Consider the following 15,427-nt stretch of genomic DNA (forward strand, 5'->3'; position numbering starts at 1 on the left):
ATCTATGACGACCTGGCCGTCCTTCTAAACTTTCAGCTCATACAAGGAGAAGACTCTGGATGAACTGCAGAGAACTACAGCTGAGGTGGGAGAGTCTGTCCATGGGACAATAATCAGTCGTATACTGCTCAAATCTGGCCTTCATGGAAGAGTGGCAAGAAGAAAGACATTTCTTAAAATTTTTCGTAAAAAGTCTTGTTTAAAGTTTGCTGCAAGCCACCTAGGAGACACACCAAACATGTGTAAGAAGGTGCTCTAGTCAGATGAAACCAAAATTCAACTTTTTGGCAATGCAAAACGTCATGTTTGACGTAAAAGCAACACAGCTCATCACCCTGAACACACCATCCCCACTGTCAAACATGGTGGTGGCAGCATCATGGTTTGGGCCTGCTTTTCTTCAGCAGGGACAGGGAAGACGGTTAAAATTGATGGGAAGATGGATGCAGCCAAATACAGGACCATTCTGGATGAAAACCTGTTGGAGTCTGCAAAAGACCTGAGACTAGGACGGAGATTTTTCTTCCAACAAGACAATGATCCAAAACATAAAGCAAAATCTACAATAGAATGGTTCACAAATAAACATCCAGGTGTTAGACTGGCCAAGTCAAAGTCCAGACCTGAATCCAATTGCAAACCTGTGGAATGAACTGAAAACTGCTGTTCACAAACGCTCTCCATCCAACCTCACTGAGCTTGAGCTGTTTTGCAAGGAAGAATGGGCAAACATTTTAGTCTCTTGATGTGCAAAAATGATAGACATACCCCAAGTGACTTACAGCTGTAATCGCAGCAAAATGTGGCGCTGCAAATTATTAATTTGTTATAGTTTGAAATATCCAATAAATTTCATTCCACTTCATAATTGTGTCCCACTTGTTGATTTTTCACAAAAAATTAGTTTTATATCTTGTTTGAAGCCTGAAATGTGGCAAAAGGTCAAAGTTCAAGGGGCTGAATACTTTCGCAAGGCACTGTAATTAACTGGCAATTGAGTGTAAATGATGTATATTCATTACTGAAGTTACATTTTGCTTATTTAGTAGGTATATGAAATAGCACGGCTGTGCTTTTAGCTAAATTCATGTAAATGTATGCCAAAATGCTTATAGTGACCATATTATGGTGATTTTTAGAAGGTCTAGTGTTAACCATGTTCTTAGTTTAGTTAGCATGCTAATATTGCTCACTAGCACAAACATAATACAATTGAGGCTGATCATGGCCCTAGAGGAAAAAGTAAAGAGATTGATAGATCTGTTAAATTTATTTCTTAGACATTTTGTTTTTCTATACAGAACAATTGCAACTGCAATACTAACTATAGCTAGATGCAGAAATCCACAAGAGGTGAATATAAGAGCACAGCAACACACACAGTTTTAGTGTTATAGAAGTCTAAATTTGAAATTGAATAACAATTAAATGAATTGCTTGTTCCTACTTGAAACTGCATGCTGGCAATTGATTTTACTCTATCCACTAGGAGCACCTTCCTTCCATCCTATTTGTTGGCTTTTATTTAGTTAGCCAGGGTAGGAGAAGTGCAGCTACAGAGACAAGCTCATTTGAGCCACAATGGAATGACCAGGCAAAGCACTTAGAAGCCCTGGGAAATAAGGTGTGGGTCATTGGAATCTGGGGTTTTTCAGAAGCGTGGCCAGGAAGCTCAATAAGGGAGCAAAGCTTAGAGGTGGGGCCAGTGGGGAATAGGTTTGGGGGGGTGGAAGTCCAGGACAGGAGGTGTTAATAGAATCCGAATTTCCTGTGGATGACCTCTCCGAACAGGCTTGGCTGGAAGGTTGACATGTAATCATTAAATGTCATAGGAGAGCAAAAACCCAACCTGCTACTCTTGGACTGCACCCTTGTCTCTAATAGTACTGGGAGAATGTGACCCAGGCAGTAACAAATCATGACCATACGCCTCCCAGTTTACTGTAAATTTCACAAGCAAAAACCAACCCTGTGCTTGAACTTTGCGTAGTTCATGACGTTGCCTTTCATCTCTATAACTTCAGCAAATCTAAATTAGGGGGAAACATGATAATTCTTTTTCATATGCACAACAACTTTCTCTGATGTCTTTCTGCTAATTCCTGGTTCTCCCTGGACAACTTTAGCCCCGATTTTCTACTCGCCGACAGTTTTTGTAGCTGCCCGTCAAAAGCCTCAGATCAGAGGTAAATTGGCACTGTGCTCACAAATCGGCAGTAAAAGCAAAACTGTTTGAAAGGCACAAACCGAGTGGGTTGCTGGTGCTTCACAGACATATTCTAGATATACAGCAGACTAAAATATCTGGACCTGTTGTGACATTTGTCAGGGACCTACAGCCAATGAGAGCACAAGGTAAAAGTTGAGGGAAAACCAAGGGGAGGGGCCAGTATTGCCAGTATTATAGGATCTTTATCTTATATTATGTGTTGTATTTGCAAGTTGTTGCACCTAGATAAAACAAGCTATAATTTGTAAAAACGTGTGTAAATTAGATTTTTTTTATTTCATTTTTATTTTTATTTCTGTAAATCAGCCACCAACAACTTGGAGTGCTTGTTTCAGGCGCACATCCGTTTTTGGAACAAATTGTTTTGTGACAAAACAGTTTTGAGACTAGACATATTGGGAATTCCTTCTGATGAAATATCTTTTAGTGTGTTATCTGCTGTTGTCGTTCAGTCATGTAGTGTAAAGACCACAATGACTTCAAGACTCCCGATTACAAGACAGCAAACTTTGAGTAAGTCATGTAGTGTAAACTTAGCATGCAATAAATAGCAGAAGGAATAAGAACTGAATGTCTGAATGGATTGTAAATAACAGAAAAGGGATGCCTCTGGACCAGTGTGTATAACATGTATATGTGATATGTGTAAAATGAAAGGTCATGCATTTTTATGAAGCTTCCCTGCATATACACATTGTCATTTATTCCTTTTCACACCTCTGCGATGCAAGATGGCTATCAACACTGCACAAGCATGTAATTGTTTAAAATGTCTGATTTTACTCTGCTGTGGTATCAGGTGTTTATATCCGTGTCTCTTTTTTTTCTTCTCTTTTTTTGTCTTCTTCTACCTCAGACCCTGTAGCCCGGGCTGACTCTTGCGCCAACCCTGGTGGGAACATCAGTGGGTGGGTACTTGACAGAGCCAGCGCCAGGAAGATAAAATCACTCAGTGCTGCTGGAGGTGTGACACAATCCCAGCCCTCTGCACACTGATTCACACAGGATTAAGCTACTGCATGATGCTTCAGGCGGAAGGCCTGGCATAGCTGAATTACCGTCCCTGTCAGACTTAACGTCTTTTGAGGCATCCTCTGCCTTGCTCCTGTCTTCTGTGGAAGGACTAGTAAGAATTATCTGCCACTGCAGCAACCAGATCACCCAAAGGGATGACTGGCAGTCATCTGTCCCAGGTACCTCCAAATCATGCTGTATCAGATACTGTGTATATTCATGTGCCTTGCAGTGTGGTAGTTGATTTTGAGGGAATTTCTTTACTCTTAATTTCTCAGTTTTATTGTGGGGTGCAGCTACTTTGTTACAGTGTCAATTGCATCAACGGAAACTGAAAAACAGAAAACATAGGTTGACAACCTTTTTGTCATGACTGAAACAAGACCAAACTAAATGAAAAAAACTGTGACACAATGTAACCCATTACGATCAACAAATAAAATCTATAAAAAATAACAATAACAAATACAATAACTAATTAAAATAATAAATAATTAAAAACAAACACAATATTTTGAAAGTTGCATTTTTTAATGCAATTTCTTATGCAATTACCTGATTTACTCTGTATTCTAAGGCTTCTGATTTTAAATCCCATTTCTCCGCCACCCAAAATATCTCTTGTTCAGAAGTTGATTTAGCTCGCTTGACCTTTTGCAATATCGTAAATTAAAAAGCATTTTACATTCAGTAACATACTGGCTCATTCAGTAATGTGACGTTTCACATTTTTATGGACTACAATGATCTAAAATCCACTGCAAATTAGACGAGGAGCACCAAAAGGGTAATCTAATGAAACAAGAAGTGTCGTTGTAATGTTAATGTTACACACAGACGGCTATCTTTTCTGCTGCTATCGGAATGAATAAATATGTTTTAGGATTTATGTTGACAGTCAACCATCTGAATCTCCCTCATGCTTAACTCAGACAATGAACAATATTTTTACAGAGTGAATCCATTTCTGAATGATTCGCTGCTCTGCATTGGAGAGCACAGGTAGATAAATGCTCTGCAAGCAGGAATGACCTGGCGATAGTAAAGAACGCCACCCGTAATCACGGCAACTGTACACAAGTTACAAAAACTTAGAAGACACTTCAAATTTAAGAGATGCAATGTAAAAGATACAGAACCAAAAGAGCAGTACATGGGGCAATTCACAGGTGAACAAAACAAACCGGGTCTGTCCTTAAAGAAGAATTCCGGTCAATTTCAACACTTAGGTCTGTTGTAGAAAAACGAAACCAATCTGTGCTGCCTACACCGTGTTATCCTCTTGCTAGAGTTAGCCCCCAATAGGCTTAAACAGGGCAAGTTTTAAACGTGTTTTAGCCTCTAAACATGTTCAATATGTCATTAAAAGTGCCCACCCATGTGCAGTGACTCCTTCCGAGTGAACACAGTGAATCTGACTGTAGAAGACGTGAAAGAAATGCATGGAAGTTGTGCTAATTCAGCTGTGGAGCTCTTAGTTCCTGTGTTGATACTACAAGGAGTGCTTTGGGACCGTCAAACCGACAAACTACAACACCGAGAAGAGATTGAAACATTTTTTCAAAAATAAGCATATGCTTATTTTTTAAAAGAATAAAGTGCTGTAGTACAACTAGCAGGAGACAAGTTATAAGGAGGTAAGCTTGGAGACACTACCTTATTTAATCATTAAATTGATAACCTACATGTTTTGTTTTATCTCTTTTCTGTGTAGTAGTCGGTCCCTAAGCTCTCTAACTGCTGTCTCAACACCGGAACTAAACACAACTTTCATGCATTAATGTCACATCTACAGCAGTCAGATTCACTGTGTTCACTTGGAAGGAATCACTGCACATGGGTGGGCACTTTTAATGACATTTTCAACATGTTTAGAGGCTAAAAACGCGTTTAAAACTTGCCCTGTTAAAGCCTGTTAGGTGCTAACTCTAGCAGGAGGATAACACGGTGTAGGCGGCACCGATGGGATTCATTTTTCTCTCTACTGACCGCACTCCATATTTACAAAGCTTTGTGTTTGAATTGACCGGAATTCTCCTTTAAGAAATCGCCTACTGGTTACAGTTGATAAAAAAAGTCAATTGTTAAAGGTCCTCTAAGCGATGTCACACGTTTTTAGGCCACAACATTTACATAAACACATCTATATATCTATATATCTATATCTATATATATATATATATATATAAATATGCATATAGATATATGTCTATATAACTATATATATCATATATATATAGATATATGTATATATCTATATATATATATCTATATATAGATATAAATCTATATATATATATATATATATATATATATATATAAATGCCGTTTCTTAAAGCTGCACTTTCATTTGGCTCTTTGTAGTTTTGCTTATTTAAAGATAATGTACTTGCACTTACTACTTGTTGTCTGGAGTTTTGACCTTCAGAGTTGAAAGCACTTAATTGGAAGTCACTTTGGATAAAAGCATCACCTAAATGACATATAATGTAGTGTAAAGTATGGATGTCATTTCTAGGATACTGGGCTGATCTGTCCCTGTATGCTTGCTTTTAACTTCTCTTGAATCAGCAGTGCCCGTTCGTTGTTTGTCGAGGCTAAACCTTTTTGGTAATGGCAAATACAATCATGTCTCATAGCTGTCATTATCTGTTCAGCCAACAGAATTCAAAAGTTGTCTTTGTTACACTTCTGAATAGAATAACAGAAACTGTGTCAGAAGAATTCAGGAATAAATGGAGATGGACAGCAATACTATCAGTCCATACAGTGAAAGATGAATGCAACTGCACCCACGGGCCAGTGATCAAAGAAATAACAAAAAAACATGTTGCGCAATGCATTTCTGATTGTCTAAATGCTGTCAGTTTTCATTGGCAGGAATGCCAATGAAAACGTCTGCAAAAAATCTGCTTTTTTGGATTGGAATGAATTTCGATTTTTATATTGCCAAACACAATCAAAAACAATTACATGCACCACAACATGGAGAAAACACGTGCAGCTGCATTAACCTCAATATACTGGATGCAGCACATACAGAAGAGCACAAGGATATGAGCAGGAATTTAAGCCGAGAATGTGAATAGAGAATGAGCTGGTTGGCTACATAATTATGTGGAAATCCAGTGAGGAGGTTGGCTTCGCTGGAACACATACTGGGATCAAATGCCTTTTTTTCCACTCCAGACAGAACTGGCTGTTTGGCTCATATAAAGAGAGGCTGGAGAATGGCATTGAGAATCTAGGCATACCAAATTAGCTTTTGCCACTCATTTAGAAAGATCTAATCAAACATTAATTATTGTGACCACCTGTGAAAGAGAAGGCTGTTGAGTGTTCATCTGTTCCCTTATGGTAGATGCAGGGTCCTCACTCTCTCAATCCAGCGAGTGAGCCCTAAACAGGAACCACAGGAGACAGAGAAGCAGATTGCATTCCATCAGATCACAGAGTATCTAATAGGATGCACAACAGCATCTGAGCCACTGCTGTTTGCCAGGTTTTCTCTGGACACTGAGAGCCTGGCATTATTCCTTTGACCCAGATATTTAGCAGCTTAAGAGATTTTCTTTTTTAAGATTTTCAGGATAGCCTGCATCCCCCCTCTACTGGCACAATCCAAGCCTGAGCTGAACACAGTTGCCACCAACTCTTGAAACAGATTGACAGGCTTTAAGAAAAGCAACCAGTCATCTGATTTTGCAAATCATATCTAACTCTATGGTAATCTCAAATGTCTGTCTTTGAAAAACAATACTGGGATGCCTTGGGGTCATGCTTGTTTTCTTTGCATGTTTTTGTTCTAGACCATGTTTTCCAATCAGTTGTTACACATTCTATCAGGTTCTGGAGAGCACTGCTTGTCCCATGAATAGTCAAATTAGACTGGCTAGAGGGAGGATGTTATCGGGGTGCAGTCAGGTATGGCTTCCAGAGCAGTGCAGCCCAAGAGTTTGTCTAGTAATCAGCAACCAGAGGTGTCTAATTGGCATATGGCTCTGGAAGTGCCAGACTACTTTGCTTATTCATCCAAATGGAATACATTCTCTGGCCATCACAAAATGAAAGACAAAGTGTATACATTATATTTAGAGTGGATGAGTTCTTTAAATAAGAGAGAATAATTAAGCCCATCACTATTCTTTTGTTTGACAGAATTCAAATGGCGTGCTACATATGTATCTCTGTAGTGTTTGTGAAACCCATGCTGCAGATTACTATTGAATCAGAATCAGAATCAGCTTTATTTGCCATGTATGAGGACACATAGGAGGAATTTTCCTTTGGAGCATCGTTGCTCACAATGCACTTACACATACAAAACAACTAAACAACATATACACACTAATATATAAATACTCTAAACAGAAACAACATAGAGGCAATAGTGCAATAAGTGCAATAAAGAGTGCAATAAAAAATATTTAAATGTGGAGCATAGTGCAAAGGATGCTGGGATAAACAGTATTATGTTATTATATTACAGTATGGACAGAATGAAAAGCTCTGGAATAGGGAATGAGAATGATGAATAAATAAAAAATATATAAATAAGGAGTGAGATATGAGAATAAGAATGATGAATAAATACTAAATATCTGGAATAATAAGTGGAACCAGTAAACAGGTGCTGTTTAGAGACACTGTAACTGGGTTATTGCACAGAATTGAACCTGACACTGTGGGTAAGAAGTCGGCTGTTGATCAGAGTGATGGCTTGTGGAAAGAAACTGTTCCTGAGTCTTTTGGTTTTGGCGTACCGTGCTCTGTAGCGCCTACCAGAGGGGAGAAGCTGGAACAGGTTGTGTCCGGGGTGAGATGGGTCTGCAGTGATGTTTTCTGCCCGTTTCCTGACTCTGGAAGAGTAGAAGTCATGAACGAAAGGCAGGTTGGCACCGCTAATCTTTTTCCTCCTGAAGTCCACAATCATCTCCACAGTTTTGAGCACGTTAAGCTCAAGGTTGTTCTGACTGCACCAGAGAGCCAGCTGATCCACCTCCCGTCTGTAGGCCGGCTCATCACCGTCCCGGATGAGGCCGATGACCGTTGTTGTCAGCGAACTTCAGGAGTTTAACAGATGGGTCTCTTGAGGTGCAGTCATTGGTGTAGAGGGAGAAGAGCAGTGGGGATAGCACACACCCCTGGGGGGCGCCAGTGCTGATAGTCTGTGTGCTGGATGTGATGTTCCCCATCACTGGACAGATGTGAACAAGAACTGTATGTATGAAATGCCAAACCCTTAATTTGAGCTTAAAAGCCCTCTCTGACACAAAAAGAACAAAGCACTTTTGACTATAGAATAACACATCAAAGCCAGAGAAAAATTGGACAGTCCATCAAAAACTGGGCATCTGGCAGCTCACTTCTGGGCACCAAGCCATCTCCACCCTGCAATTCTTTCTCATTAAACACATTTGCCCCCACCAAAACAGCTAAAGCAGAAAAGTCAAAATCTAATTTCCTTGAATGAAATCAAGCAAAATAAATCATCAAGCACCCAGCACTTTCAGAGCTTCACCATGTGTGAATAATCTCAAATCTTAAATGCCTGCTGCCTCTCAGTAGTTAATCTACCATCAAATACTCTGATACTTAGTTATCTAGGCAAAATGTAAACCCAGTGTGTTGTGGTGATCCGCAACATTGAAAGAAAAATAAATGAAAGAACTAATTTTCATATTGTCATGATGTACTTTATTACTCAGGTCAGTGGGTAAATGTACCAAAACAAAATGAATAATCAATTGACCACCTAACATTTATGTATCAATGATACCAAACCTTGAATATTGGTAAGTCAATTTGCATAAACTTTTTCTACTACTTTTCTCTTATATGCAACAATTCTGTGTTGCACTCTTTTAATTGTATGCCTAATAAATGTGTTAAGTTTTTTTTATTTTGTAAGTTTTAGCTGTGAATCACAAACTATATTTTATGCCGAGTTTGTGATTTCAGAATGACAAGAATTGGCATGGACTGCTCTGTCGGATGATAAGCTATAAAAACAAATCTCACAAGTGCTTTTTGGAAAATGAATCACTTCAGTCATTAACAACATAACCTCAGTCCCTCCAAGCATCAGGTGTTACAGCTTTGATTCCACATTCATTCATTTTGCTGTTGGTGCAACACAATTAGATGCCTAGTGAATCCAGGACTAATCCCAACACTCCCAGGACATGACAGTAGCAGGAGATAGGAATAGATGAGCTGCAATAAAAAGGTACTAATACCCATATTACTCCAAGCTTAAATTCTCCCCTTCCTTCAATACATGTGTCCACTTCTTCCTTGGGAGACTGAGACGCTCAAGCCTCTCTGACTAATTATTTTTGGTCTATGTGGGAGAAGAAGGAGGCATGGTATCAGATTCGTCCGCTGGATTTAGAAGAAGAAGAAGAAGAAAGAAACACTATGATTCATGTGCGAGAGAGCGTTACATACTTTGGAAGGTGACTCTGAAAGTCATGAATCTGGGCAGGAGGTTTCAGTGGGACATTATCTACGTTAGCAGCCTCAGAATTTCTGACACCTTCTCCACTTTCCCCATGTTTAAAGAACACAGTCTCTACTTCTGGTTTCTATGAGTGACTTACTGATGAATTTCATGTTCTTCCCACAGGAGTAAGAGAGGAAGCAATGGGCTGGACTATGTTTTTAAGAGATGAATTTGGGGTCATTGCCTGGACACGGCGAGCTGGGAACAACCTCTGCCTCTTCCTCCTTTTGTCCCTCTTTTCTGTTTCAGTCCAGTCAGACATTGTGTTTCCTAAGGACCATCATTTCTCATGGAAAGCAGGTAAAATGTTTAATTCTTTGCTACAAATATGTTAATCAATGCATCTTATTAGACTTTTCAAACATTATCATCTAGATCTGGTCAATTATAATTCCACACATTGGGGCCTAAAAAAGGCCAAATTATACACACAATAAAGACCTAAAAATGCCCCAAAAATTATAATTCCACATATTGAGATATACAAACTGCACATCATTTGCCAAAGTTGCTTCAATGGTATTCTTTATAAATAAATTTACTAATATTTTAATTTGTTTTACCATTGCAGTTTAAAGATTTAACCCTCTGAACCTGTTAATTTTATACGGTACAGATGTATATGCTGCATGTGTGAGCACGCGCACACACACACACACACACACACACACACACACACACACACACACACACACACACACACACACACACACACACTCTTCAGCAAACAAACTGTATTTAAACACACCATAGTAGGACAGGCATTACTAGTTCTCATTAAAAGAGAAAATACTATAACTACATTTGTTTTCAATGCAACCAGTTCAGGGGGAAAGTATTCCTCCTCTTTCTGTCACACATTGTTGCACACATTGTGATGTTGGACATCACCAATCATAAGGGCCCTTACACCAGAGCAGTTAGCATAACAATACCTTCTTTCTGACAGACTATACAGCCCCATCACCGTGGTGACGAGTGCGGGTTGGATTGTCACCATAATGATGTATTTGCTGTGGTAACGTGACACAGTTAATGAGACATCGGTGTACATTAAAACATAATGTCCTAGTATGTGCTGCTGGTTTTAATGAAAGCATGCTGGATACAGTTCATGTATTTCAGTCAATTTCAGGTCTAAATTTATTGATTTAAAGTGTTTTTATATGTTCCAAATGCATTTTTGTGCATCCATGCAATACTTTATATAGGAACATTTGTCACATTTGTGGGAGAGTCATGTCTGGACAACTGTATTGAAAGCTGATGTCATACTCACTCCCTTTTAGGGAATTTGAGGGAATCTCACGAATCATCCTTCACTTGCTGAGCAAATTCAATTGTAAATGCATTTCCAAAGTAGCTCATGGAAGAAAACCTGGTCTTCCCACACAACCGCCCCACTTGCTGTGCGATTAGCACTTTCATTTCTCACTCAGTGGTTGGGTAATGACACTGCCCAAGTGATAAAGAGATTGATTAATTTCCCTGGAATAAGCGGATGTTCAAAAGGGATGGAACCGGGACATCGACAGTGAGGATTTGACATCCTTGCTGGGCTAAGATGGCTTATGAGTTGGAGTGGAAATGAGAACCACTGTTGACACAAGAAAGGAAATCTCAAACTCAACATGCCTTGCCTCTGAATATTCCCACCTCCTGATGACTATTTGACTGAGGGACTGTAACAATTGGTATCACAGTGCTTTAAAGTGCAATCTTCCAACAGAAACTTCAGTTGAAGAACAGTTGGTTGTACAATAAAATGTGTTGTGTTACAGAACAAGGACGTATTTGATATAGTTTAGTTTAAATGAAATTCCTTTGGGCCACACATGTGTGTCACATTCCCTGTCTCTGCAGCAGATGTCTGAGTATTACGTTCATGTTGGCAAATATTGATTTAATTTCTTCATCTCCACCGTGGACATAATATATATGAGTATTTAATTTGGCTGACAAGCTCCCTTTTAATTTTTGACTTTCCAACGTAGGAAAGATGTGCTCTAAATTATGCACAGCCACCCTATTGTGTGTTTGGTGTGTCTATCTAGGCCAGCAGCATTGTGGGGTAAATCTTTTGTGTGAGCCAGTTCCCAGAGCTGTGGCTAAGCTGGGAGTCTCTGGCTCAAACAGCGAGCTGGAGACATTAAAGCTTGACCTTCATCAGTGTCTTGGAGAGCAGAAGGGAGCACTGAAACACTGCGGCTAATGGGACTATTATTTAACTGTTTAAAAGACGAATCCCTGTGAATAGCCATCGTTGCCCTTTTTAACACCAAGGTAGACATTTACCAGTAACAAACAGCACACTAAAAAGCACTGTGACAGAACAGATGAAGGTAGCAATCCCTTTTATTTACATTTCTGTGTGTGAGAAAAATGCTAAAGGATGTAACACATATGATAAGGACTTGATGTTCCCACTTCAAATAACTTCACAACACATTGGTGCTGTCAACTGGTACAGCACAGTGTGATTTGCATTGCTCTTTTATTTCATTACATCAGAGTTGTTGCACTGTGTAGATTGCATACAACTAGTTTATGTGTTGGAGAAATTGGTTTTAGGATTTAATGGCAAGTGAAAGTTTGCATACTGTAGCGTTTGCCTTTTAAGTATTTTTTGTAAATTCAAGGGATCATATGCCGTCAACATTAGCTTAAGAATACTGATATCCTCCTACACAGGGCATTAAAATTGTATTTATTTTGACTTCCGTACACATTCGCTTTTAAATGCGACAGCAAGATACTGTGCTCATCCAGTGTCAGCTTTAGTCTACTGAAGAAGTAAGATCCTCTCTCTCTCTCAGGTTATTTTTTGTCATCCATGAAATGAGTGTAATTTTTCTGTAGTTGGCCTTTTGAAATTCTGGGATTCACCAGAAGTTAGTTCAGTTTTTTTAACAAAAAGGAAAAAAGCTGCTTTATTCTCAGATACATCCCAGATGGGGCTGTATTGTGCATCAAAGCTTCTTGCTCTGAAAGAAACAACACCTTTTATTACATTTTTATTATCCTTCTTTGACTAGGGAATCCAACTAGTTCAGGATAGTGAGGTATCTTTATCTCTGAGGATATCCCAATATCATTTGAACAATACATTTGAGACTGCTTGTATGAAGACTGCAGTGAGAACTTTAATTCAAATAATGCATTTGAATTTTTTTCGCAACTAGTATTTCCTCATTTACTTACTTGTTTCCTTAATATTTACTCCATTTATGGCAAAAATATGTAATGATAGGAGTTGGTGTTGTTGTTGTGATAAATCCTGCCAGGCTCCTCTGGAGGATTGATTTATTCTGTTCATCTAAGTTATGTGGGAACCTTCAGCTATAATAATCAGCTGGGGGGGAATGATTTTCATAAGATTAAGAAATCAATAAAGGTTTTCCTTAATGAGAGGGATCTCACTCAGCTTCTCCTGGATTAGTTAAAGATATTACAGGGCTGACGCTCTAGGACCCGGGGCCTTGTGACTGTATGAAAATATAAACCTACTGTATATCTGGATATATCCTGATACAGTCAGGCAACATTTACATTTCATTTCAGGGTCTGAGTGTACTTATTTGCAATTTCACCACACTGTTGCACCATCAAAGCTGAATTCAAACATCACTGCTGCAGTCAGTTTCTGTTGTTTCTGAAAAATAAGCTCAAAAGTGTCAGTGTGCTAGGATTCAGTCTACAACGATTTTACATTTAACCAGATTGCACTGAATAATTTACAGAGGGCATTATTTGCTTTAACAGTGACAAAGAAAAAATGACATTGCAGTAGGCAAATGCATTTTTAGCCAGTTTAGTCATCACTGGATAAAATGTTAGGATAGATAGAACTGATTAACACTTCTAACGGACACTCCTTAGATCCAACGGGTTACTTCCTCTTGGGAACATGAATATGCACAGCAATTGTTATATATGGCACAGGCAGGGAGATGTGTTCATTTTAAATTTGGGTGTGAAGAAAACACACAAACAAAAAATGATAAACTTGACCATTGTGACCAGTGATTTAGGTACAAACACCATTCGCAGAGCTTATCAGCTGTAAATGACAAATGACATGTTGACTATAGAACAGGTTATTGTAGGAAATCTAAGCAGGTGTCTATATGCAATGCCATAATCTCATTAGTCACGTGGAGTTGAATTGTAATATGTTATATGTTGTTTGGCATATCCAAACCAAATACAAAGACACCGTTTTTCCTTAGTGTGTGCATGAGTCTGAAATTTACAAAGGACCTCCGAACTGTGAACACCCACTTAGTCAGATATATCAGTCAACATTTCTGTTTTGTCTAATACTGGTTTGAAAAGATCCTAATACAGCTATGACTCATGTTCTTTTGTATCATTAGACTGCACTACTGCCCTAACGATACTTTTCCTGTATTGATCTTTGTCATGAAAATCTTCCATTAAGGTCATGTGCACAGTATAAGTCATCTTAATTTACAAATGCATCTTTCTATTCCTATTTTGGCCTTCCGCGCACTCTAAACAGACATTTTCCACCCCTCAGACAGATGCTTTTCAAATATTTGCTCCAACCTCATCTTAAAAATTTCTTCTCACATGAAATGTGGATAGGGAAAGTAAATGATGGCAATAATGTACTCCTGAACAGAAATGGGAGTAGATTTGTGAAGAAATAAACTTTTGGTTACCTTAAAGCCTTTTTTACCCCTCACGTTGAATGAGCTGTATAGCACATCACACAATAAAGTTGTTGTCATTGACCTATTATGTATTTGCTGTTGACACCCAAGTGTAATCCAACAAAATCAAAAGAAAGGCTGTGACCATGCAGTGTGTGCAGAGACACACACAAACACATTTGAAACCTTTCTTCCAGTTGCAATAGAAGACAAAGAACTATTTTGTAATTGTGATTAAGTCGAGCAACCATTAAAACCAGCAGTATAATAAGAAAGCCATTCATGTCATTCATTCATAAGTATTATAAAATAACATTTTGACAGTAGTAAGAAACCATTTGAATGTTTGCGCCATCTGCAGCCCTAAGCACAACATAAGCAAGGCTAACAATGAGTAGAAATTGTCATCAGGCCATTAACATCTGCTCCAATCCCAGAGAAGGGACATTCCATCTGGCTACAAAAGATGCTTGTACCTAAGAACCACTCTGAGTTTGCTTGTTTAACTGGCCGACAGTTCTCCATCAAAGTGAAGGCTCTTTCCAAACCACAGTAAAACAATTTAAGCTGGTTCAATCAAAAACACACATTTTCCCGCTGCCCTTAAAACATTGAGAATACAAGTTCAATAATTGTTAAAGTTTTAAATTGAATCGACGGCAGTTCTGTCATAGTGGAAAATGTTGCTGTCAGATATGTCTTAAATGTTCTCGGTCTGAAGATTCAGTTCTTCATTTGACACAAAGAATTCACAGCTGCCGATGGTGAAACCATGTAGTATAGTACAAAGACATCGTGCACTGGGGTAGGGACTGAATTTGATACTAACGCTCATTGTTTTCATTATTATGAAAAAAAACAATCATTTAAACTTTGCATATTTCTTTAAATTACAAAATGGAGGGGTCTTTTAATTTTTAAACAATGCTGTGCAGACCGTGCTCCTTGACTTAATTTAGTGCGTTGAGTGAACCATAACTGTCTTTATTTGTATGTATTCAT

General features: G+C 38.6%; 1 protein-coding gene across 2 annotated transcripts in view; it reads left to right on the plus strand.

Moving 5' to 3' along the window:
• The window catches only part of thsd7ba (thrombospondin, type I, domain containing 7Ba), a 190,109-nt gene that overhangs the window by 46,928 nt on the left and 127,754 nt on the right, over nt 1-15,427 (plus strand). For both annotated transcript variants that reach the window (XM_032529739.1, XM_032529741.1), the window contains exons 2-3: nt 3,087-3,423; nt 9,873-10,049. In XM_032529739.1, coding sequence (XP_032385630.1) covers nt 9,890-10,049 — 160 coding nt within the window. In that variant the 5' untranslated portion in view covers nt 3,087-3,423; nt 9,873-9,889. The remainder of the gene's footprint in view (nt 1-3,086; nt 3,424-9,872; nt 10,050-15,427) is intronic.

Source organism: Etheostoma spectabile, chromosome 11, assembly GCF_008692095.1.
Source record: "Etheostoma spectabile isolate EspeVRDwgs_2016 chromosome 11, UIUC_Espe_1.0, whole genome shotgun sequence".
In the NCBI taxonomy this organism is placed as follows: Eukaryota; Metazoa; Chordata; class Actinopteri; order Perciformes; family Percidae; genus Etheostoma; species Etheostoma spectabile.